Source organism: Nicotiana tomentosiformis, chromosome 4 (assembly GCF_000390325.3).
Source record: "Nicotiana tomentosiformis chromosome 4, ASM39032v3, whole genome shotgun sequence".
Classification (NCBI taxonomy): Eukaryota; Viridiplantae; Streptophyta; class Magnoliopsida; order Solanales; family Solanaceae; genus Nicotiana; species Nicotiana tomentosiformis.
In genome coordinates this window covers 54,019,742-54,029,169 of record NC_090815.1, presented here as the reverse complement: position 1 = coordinate 54,029,169, position 9,428 = coordinate 54,019,742, and the positions used below count along the sequence as shown (strand labels likewise).

The 9,428-nt window shown below is 39.6% G+C and overlaps 1 protein-coding gene across 1 annotated transcript; it reads right to left on the bottom strand.

The window, feature by feature from the left end:
• Positions 1–1,947: 1,947 nt before the first annotated feature.
• LOC117274491 (uncharacterized) lies at positions 1,948–4,810 on the bottom strand. The gene is made up of 5 exons (XM_033653819.2): positions 4,323–4,810; positions 3,825–3,974; positions 3,666–3,771; positions 2,548–2,772; positions 1,948–2,457 (listed from the first exon to the last, which is right to left on the bottom strand). The coding sequence occupies exons 1-5, from the start codon at positions 4,808–4,810 to the stop codon at positions 1,948–1,950; spliced, it is 1,479 nt and encodes a 492-aa protein (XP_033509710.2).
• Between the last annotated feature and the right edge of the window lie 4,618 nt (positions 4,811–9,428).

The window sequence follows — 9,428 nt, the reverse complement described above, 5'->3', positions numbered from 1 at the left end:
ATGTAGTTTTGGGGTTAGGTACTTTCAACCTACCCTTCCTCGGTGACTAACGATACTCCCAAAACATTTATTATATAATGGAGTTAAAACTCATTTCATATTCTTTCACACATCCTTTCATTTCATTGGCACTATGGGCCATAAGTGAAATTTTTATTCTTGGCACGACGACCACATTTTTATATCTCATACTCACTTCTTTCGCTTTTAAGCGTCATCATAGATTATCACCAATAAGAGCATTCGTAATCAAGACTTTAAATATGTATATGAGCAATAGATGTCTTAAACACATTTTTTCTTCAAAGAATAAGGCATAATAAATCTTGCATTTGAAACATGAATTGAATTCATAGCATTATGACACATAAACCATATTGGAATACATTCCCGAAGGAGAGCATAATGTGATAGGAGCAATTGAAACACATTTTGAGCATATAATTTTCGACACAATGCTTATTGGGAATAATTGAATATATTAGGAATGAATCGGAACATGGGAATTACGGACTTGGGCCAATCATACTTGAATCTTACGAGAACATCCTGGAATTCGACTCTACAAGAAAGGTTTAGCCAACATACCTCGCTTGAGCTTTCCTTAAACTACTATAACGTTACGAAAATCCTAGCGACTTCAATCTATTGATGACATGAGAAAATTTAACCATAATTAGGAAGAGATTCATGGGTTCAGCTCACCTATGCATTTCATCAAGCATTAGGTGTGCAAATTTGACTACAAGGTCTTCTCATAAGATTTCTTTCACCTCACAACCATATCAACCAACAATTCATCCCGGGTAATTCCACTACCTCCAAGACCTCTTTATCGAAACATGCATGCCAAATCTCGTACTCCCCGACCCACGTAAACCTAAAACAAACATGCATGGATGATGCGGGATAAGAACTTACCTGGATAGGTGATGGCCTAGTGAGTGATTCCCTTGAATCTTCAAGATTGGGGCAAGGATTGATGATCAAAGAACATGCGGATTCCTCCTCCTCTCTCTAAAGCACTCGCCTCTCTCTAAAACAGTCATTTAAACGATCCAAAATAACCCCCAAAGTCATTTTATAAAAATGGGGTCGAGTAAAAATTCAACAAACTTAAGCCTCTGAACCGGGTCTGCGACCATCGACCGGACCGCAGAAGAGATATGCGGTCCGCAAAGTGGACCGCAAAAATGGTCTCAAAAACTGGGCTGGTCGGGTTAGGTCTGCGGCCGTTCTGCGGTCCGCACAACAGTTATGCGGTCGCATAATGCATTGCGAAATCTCCCTCCGAAATTTTGTCATGTTGAATCTGCGATGGAAGTGCGGCGGCATAAAGGAGCGCAAAATGACCTCCATAAATTGGCTTTGTTTCTGTTGCACTCTCCGCTGGATCTGCGGTCCACGGTGTAGTTCTACAGTAGCATAATGGACCGCAAAAATGTCATGTTCTGCAAATATTATTCTTCCATCCACAAACACATTGCACAACCCAAAAAGTCTGTACCAACCTTCCAACACGTTTGCCTATCTCGACACCACTAAACCCCGGGTTCTAGGTAAAATTTTACGGGGCCTTGCATCCTCCCCTGCTTAGGATCATTCATCCTCGAATGAGGAGTAGAGTCCGCCTAGAACACCCAGGATAATTCATCTCTTCTTTCACATATCTTAAGCCCGCAAATTTTGGCTAACTCCCAATTTTTTCTAAAGTTTCGGCAGAGTTTCCCCTGTAATTGGGCCTATCCACCTGTTAGAGATTTCCAAAGACCAGTCCTAACAACATAACCATAACACAACGATGTATCACAATATGAAAACAACATTGACCATACGTCATAAATATTATACTACCAAAAAGGGGCATCTTTAACATAAACACTACAAGTTGAACATAATTTATAGAAAGTAAGCTCTTAATCATCCTTTCCAAACACAACTACTTATTTATACAAACAAGTGAGGGTATTTCTTCTTCATCTCTTCCTCGGCTTCCCAGGTGGACTCTTCCACATGTTGGTTCCTCCATAACACTTTCACGGAGGCAATCTCTTTATTCCTCAGCTTTCGACCCTTCCTATTAAGAATGGTGATCAAAATCTCCTCATAAGTCAATTCTTCATTAACCTCAATAGCCTCTACCGGAATAATGAGTGTCAGATCTCCAACTACCTTCTTCAGGATAGATGCATGAAACACAAGGTGCACCAACGATATCTCTGGTGGTCGCTCGAGCCTGTAAGCCACCTGACCAATCCTCTGAATGATTCTGTACGACCCGATATACCTGGGACTCAATTTACCTTTCTTGCAAAACCGCATTACACCCTTCATGGGGGAAACCTTCTCCATATCCTGATGCACGAGGCCTGGCCTTATCAACTCTGCTTTCTCAATCTCGAACCACCTAATGGGAGATCTACATCTCCTACCATATAGAGCCTTGAACGCTGCCATCTGAATGCAAGCGTGGTAACTGTTGTTTTAGTCAAATTTTATGAGCAACAAATGATCATTCCAGCTACCCTTTAAGTAAAGAACACAAACGCGCAACATATCCTCAAGCGTCTGAATAGTCCGCTCTACTTGCCCGTCGGTCTGTGGATGGAAGGCTGTATTAAGATTCACCTGGGTACCCAAACCTTGCTGAAATTTCTTCCAAAAATTAGTTGTGAACTGTGCCCCTCGATCTGTGATGATAGAAACTGGGGTTCCATGCAACCTGACTATTTTCTTGATATACAACTCAGCGTACTGTTCTGCGAGGTAGACCTACCACAAAGTCCATATTAATCATCTCCCATTTCCACATTGGTATTTCTATATTTTGTGCTAACCCACCGGGCCTTTGGTGTTCGGCCTTCACTTATTGATAATTTGGACATCTTGCCACAAAGTCTGCTACATTCCTCTTCATATCATTCAACCAGTAGACTTCCTTAATATCATGGTACATCTTTGTAGAGCCTGGGTGCACGGAATACCTGGAATAGTGAGCCTCGGTCATGATTCTTTCCCGGAGAGCATATATTTTTGGAACACATAATCGCCCTTAGTACCTTAGTGTACCTTCATCCGAACCAAGAGAAAAAGACATGGTCTTATATTTATGAATCCCCTCCTTCAATTGTACTAACAACGGATCGTCGTATTTCTTCTCCTTGACATCCAGTACAAGTGATGATTCATCCCTATTCCGCACAATCACCCCTCCTTCACTAGAGTCCGCAAGACGAACTCCCAAACTAGCTAGCCGGTGAACTTCCTTGGCCAACGACCTTTGATGTGCCTCCAAGTGAGCCAAACTACCCATGAATTTCCGGCTAAGAGCATCTGCCACAACATTAGCCTTCCTGGGATGATATAGAATATCAATGTCGTAGTCCTTAAGTAACTCAAGCCATCTTCTCTGCCTCAGATTCAATTCCATATGTTTGAAAATGTATTGAAGGCTCTTATGGTCCGTGAATATATCCACATGGACCCAATACAAATAACAACGCCAAATCTTCAATGCAAAAGCCACCGCAGCAAGCTCTAAGTCATGTGTTGGATAGTTCTTCTCATGATTCTTGACTTGACTTGAAGCATAAGCGATCAGCTTGCCATGTTGCATCAATACACACCTAAGTCCAATCCTTGAAGTATCGCAATATACCACAAACCCATATGTACCCTCCGGTAAGATCAACACTGGAGCCGTAGTCAATCTTAACTTTAAATCTTGGAAGCACTTTTCGCAAGCGTCTGACCATGGAACTTAACCGCCTTCTGTGTCAATTTAGTCAATGGGGAGAAAAGGGTAGAGAACCCCCTCCACAAACCTCCTGTAATACCTAACTAAGCCCAAGAAACTATGAATCTCTGTTGGAGTTGTATGTCTAGGACAATTCTTCACAGTTGCTATCTTCTGAGGATCAACCTTGATTCCTTCACTCGAGACGACATGACCAAAGAATGTGATAGATTCAAGCCTAAATTCACACTTCAAAAAATTTGCATATAACTTGTGCTAATGCAGAGTCTGTAGAACTTCCTTGAGATGATCGGCATGGTCCTCTTGAATTCGTGAATATACGATAATGTCATTAATAAATACTATCACGAAAGAGTCAAGGAAAGGCTTGAAGACTCGGTTCATAAGATCCATGAAAGCTGTCGTGGCATTTGTTATCCCAAAAGACATTACTAGAAATTCGAAGTGGCCATAACGAGTTCGGAAAACTGTTTTCGGAATATCCTGCTCCTTCATCTTCAATTGGTGATATCCCGATCTTAGGTCAATCTACGAGAAATACTTAGCACTATGTAGTTGATCAAACAGGTCGTCTATCTTTGGCAATGGGTACTTACTCTTGATTGTGACCTTGTTGTGTTGTCGATAGTCAATACACATTCTCAATGACCCATTCTTCTTCCTTACAAAGAGAACCGATGCGCCCCAAGGTGACACACTCAGCCGGATAAAATCCTTCAACTGTTCCTTTAGTTCCTTCAATTCTGCCGGTTCCATTTTGTAGGGTGGGATAGATATAAGTTGCGTGTCTGGCATCACATCAACCCCAAAATCAATCTCCCTATTGGGTGGGATCCCAGGGAGCTCATCAGGAAAGACCTTCGAAAATTTATTCACAACTGGCACAGACTCAAGTGTAGGTGCCTCATCATCGGTGTTTGTAACCTGGACCAAATGGTAAATACACCTCTTGTTGATCATCTTCGTTGCCTTAAGATAAGAAATAACCCTACCCTTCGGCACTACATCATCTTCCTTCCACTCAATAATTGGCTCATTTAGGAATTCAAACATAACGGTTCTGGTTCGACAATCAAGCTTGGAAAAACATGAATAAAGTCATTCCATCCCCATTATCATATCAAAATCAACCATCCCTAATTCAATGAGATCCACCATGGTGTCCCGACCATGCACTGTGACAACAATCCCTATAAACCCGTGTGGCCCCAATAGACTCACTAACTGGAGTAGATACAGAGAACGTCTCGTGAAGATATTCCTATTCTATCCCGAATTCCATAGCAACATAAGGAGTGACATATGACAAAGTAGAACCAGGATCAATAACAGCATAAACATCATGAGATTGGACAGTCAATACACTTGTGACAAAATCTAGAGAAGCCTCTGAACTCTTGCGACCCCTCATAGCATAGAATCGGCTAGGTCCTCCCGAACTCAGTGCACCACCCCTATCTGTACCAGGCCCTTTGTGTGCTAGAGTGCCTCGAGCTGGAAGAGGTGCTGCGGATGTAGTAGCTGCAGAACTGGCTGGTTGTGCCGTACCCCTACTTTCGCGACCCAAACCGAAGGGCCGCGATGGGCACTCAGTGCCTAACTAAACTGAGTACCAATGTAACATATCCTTCTTATCATACTATCACAGGTAAATGAGCTGGAAAGGCCGTCATGAGATAACCAAAATTAAACCTAAGAGAATACTCGACATAGGACGACCCAACATGGTATACAAACTTATACATGTGACATACGGGCCTATAAGACCGAAAAGATCATTTGTACACTCAAAATATAGGCCGAAAATGCCATACAAACATCCATATACATGACATGTGTCTACAAGACTCTAAGATTACATAAACGTCATAAAGATTGGAACATGTCCCCACCATACCGATTAATACATGTCCAATGCATACTAACAAAATAGGCAACTCTGGAGCAAGTGGAGTGCGCCAACACCTTCCGCTGAGCTGATAGCCTGCTAGGAGGATTGTCAACCTATCTATCGGGACCTACGGGCATGAAACGCAGCATCCCCATGCAAAAGGGATGTCAGTACAAACAAAGTACCGAGTATGTAAGGGATGAAAAGCAGTATATAGAAGACATGAAAGAAATATGGAGTAAAGGACTCAACCTGTAAGTCTGAATATCTCAGTGAATCATGAAACCTTTACAGTATCATGTATATGCGTATAAATGTCATATCATACATAGGTATATGCGTAAATAACATCCTCAAGCCTCAGAGGGCATCCCATCATATCATATCGAACTTAGTGGGCGAAATCATCAACGTATACCAGGTGATCAGGTGGTGATGCCTATATAACGTCGTAACATTTCCCCATACCTCATATATATATATAATATATATGTATATAATGCCATATGGTAATGGGTCAATGTACATGTATAAATGAATGCAATGCATAAGGAAGTAAGTCGATAAGATCTCTCAAAATGTCACAAGATCAATATGCCTTCGGTTAATATCATGAAATAAACTTTATCAACTTACATATTTTCTGGGACCCATGAATAGACAATATAATATAGGACACATGGGGAATCAAGAACATAGGCACCCCTAGTACTTCTAAGAATAGAGTCATTTGTGAAAGATCCGCGTTTGTTCGTTTTGTTTGTTTCATATGGATCATGCCAAAAGTGAAGAAGGGATAGTCTTAGCATACCTTATCACAGTCTGCCCAATGACCACATTGAACTCATCTCGTTGCACTTCATTCTACAACAACGATAATAGTACTATCGTTAAGCTATGAATTATGCAACTATCGTACAACGAATGACAAGCTTATTTTATATTAAAACGGACAACATCTCCTATGTTTTCCTTGCTTTCCCCAAGTCCGTCAAAACATTAAGAACTCATACAACCTTCAACTATATACCTTCATCACCACAACACACCCAAAAACCCAACAACACCAATCAATCTACACAACAACAAGTGCACAAATGTCACCAATGAAACTACCATTTAACACGACGAGCAGCAAGTTTGGATTCGAACCAAACCCCAACTATTTTTCCCATCTCCACTGTACTTAAAACACCATCAACAGGTATAGCATATAAACATATATATTGACATGACATTCCAACCTTATATCCATCATAAAAGTAACATTAAACAACCTAACAAGATATAACAACAACATGGACAACTTCTAGGTGTTGCATGGTTGCTTCTTCTCCTATTACAACATCATCAACATACTCAACATATGACAAGCATAATAATAATAAGAAAATTATAACCAAGTTATTCCTCATGATTTCCAGCCATATGAAGTCATATAAATAACTCCAAAATAGTCCAATAAGGGACAACAACTTCTTATACAACTTCAAGTTCTATCTTGTAATTCTTCATCCAAATAGATTAACCAACACATAAATAAGCTTAAGTTCAAGAAATAGGCTATTCTACATACCTTAAATAATCAGGAAAAAAAACTCGAACCAAAGCTTCTCTTAGCTTACAAACACCCTTAAATACATCACAATACCATAAAGACTCTCTTCTTCACTTCCGCTAACCTTTGAGGCTAGGTTTAGGTAAAACCACCTTGGATTCGACTTGGAACATTGGAGAACTATTAGGGAAGTGTTGAGAGAGTTTGGGAACTATCCTTGATCGAAAATGACCAAAAATGAGCCGTCCAACCCCTTTAAAATGTTCAAGGGTCATCCACCGCGTAAGTGGGTCCCATTGGGAGCTTCTTGCATGGTCTCACAAAAACGTGTATATCTCTTTGCTCGGGTATCTTATCAAAGTACGGTTTAATGCGTTAGAAACTAGACTCATAAATCTTCAATTTTGTAGGTGGATCATCCCATAATTCCAAGTATATTGGGAGAAACGCTCATCTATATTTGACTGAATGTTCAGCACATTTATGAATGTAACTTGTGATGACATTTACCAATTTTTATTCCATAACTCGGTTCACTTCAAAACGTAATACACGACTATATACGACTAAAATAACTCATAACATAACCACCTTATCATGTTAAGAACCTTAGTATCACCCCAAAAGTACATGTTATAACATTCCCAACTTGTAGACATTCGACGAAACTTATTTTCTTGTATTTGTTTAGCTTCTAAGCCTTTCAGCCCTCTTGGTACTTGTTATCCATGATCTTAAAGATTTGTAACCTCCGAGATAAAATAATTAACTTACTTTATGTACTTTTAAAGATGATATCATTTTTAAGCTTACATCAATTGACTTACGACGTTCTCTCACGTACGAAAATATGGGGTGTAACATCATTCCCCCTTTGGAACATTCGTCCTTGAATATTGACTAACGTACTTATTAGTCTTATAACCGATAGTTCTTATGTATACTTTAATACTTTCCTTTCCATCTAGGTAACTGTTCTGTGAATAAATCCAAATGCCAGGGCATTCCACCCTTTAAGCCTCATTCTCAGACCACGACTTGTGATCATAATTCTTCCAATCTTGTAACTGTTGCTACTTTCTTTCATGCAGCCTATATGACTCTGACCTTGCATGTGAGCCTATGCGACTCTTCTCTCCTTTTTCCTCCAACTTTTAGCCAATGTCTAGGCCTCAGTTTGTGAACATATACAAAACGTATGACAAGCTGTCCTATGGGAATTTATAGGTGTATTGAAGTTTTTCGCTCCGTACTTTATCGAACTTACGACTATTGATATATATTGTTTCATATTCTCGATTATATATTCTTATGGCTTTACTACAACTAGATAGGTCATACTATACCATAACTCATACTTTGGTTTATTATTACCGAGGTCTGCTACCCAACTCCAGGTTACTCTCTCGCTGCTTATCCTATATGTTTAAATCTAAGTCCTTTAATGCTTCCTCACTACTATTCATCTTAATAATGAGGGCCTAATCTCATCTCATAATTTGTAAATTTTATCCATCCATTGTTGATTTACCTTAATGTTGATCTATATTCTACCACTGATAACTTGAAACCTCTTACGTAATACATTGTCACTAGGGCTCACATTGCATCTGGGAACATTTGAAGTGATTTGCCTCATCCACCTAGGGAGGATACTATACTTCAATAACCGTATTTCACAGCATCCCAACATGATTCATCTTATGGGGTATTCTAATCTCGTGCAATTCATGAAATCCCTTTTCTTAAAATCATTACTCAATTAAAAACCTAAACGTCATTCTCTTATCTATCACTATTACACCCTTATTCTACTACTATCGCAGTATTTCATCTCTTCTAATTGCTCCTAGTCTTAGAATCATCTGAGTTCATTCAGGCTTTACCGAGCTTTCTATAACTTATGAAAACCATCAGCTCTCTTGTTTTTATGGTTTTAATCCCGAGGGCTTACCTATTCTCATCACCTTCTCACTCACCTTTTCTTATCCTTATTCCTATCTACCTAAAACTTTGTCGCTCTACGATACTTTATCTTGCGACCTACACATATCTATTTATACTACTCGTAACCTTCCTTTAACTTGCTAGCACTATATATTTCCTTTCGTGCCTTCTCAGTTGTTTTTAAATATAAGCAATTATTTTTCCTGTTCGTTCTGCCACTTGTTTCATGAATACTTGACTTATCTTATTGCCCATGAATACTGGAATTTCCTGTA

Coding starts and splice junctions, on each gene's coding strand:
- LOC117274491 (XM_033653819.2), bottom strand. CDS start 4,810: ATGTTTGAATTCCTAAATGAGCCAATTATTGAGTGGAAGGAAGATGAT. Junction 2,773..3,665: donor TTACCGGAGGGTACATATGG/GTTTGTGGTATA, acceptor ACTTTGTGGTAG/GTCTACCTCGCAGAACAGTA. Junction 2,458..2,547: donor CGCTTGAGGATATGTTGCGC/GTTTGTGTTCTT, acceptor GCTTGCATTCAG/ATGGCAGCGTTCAAGGCTCT.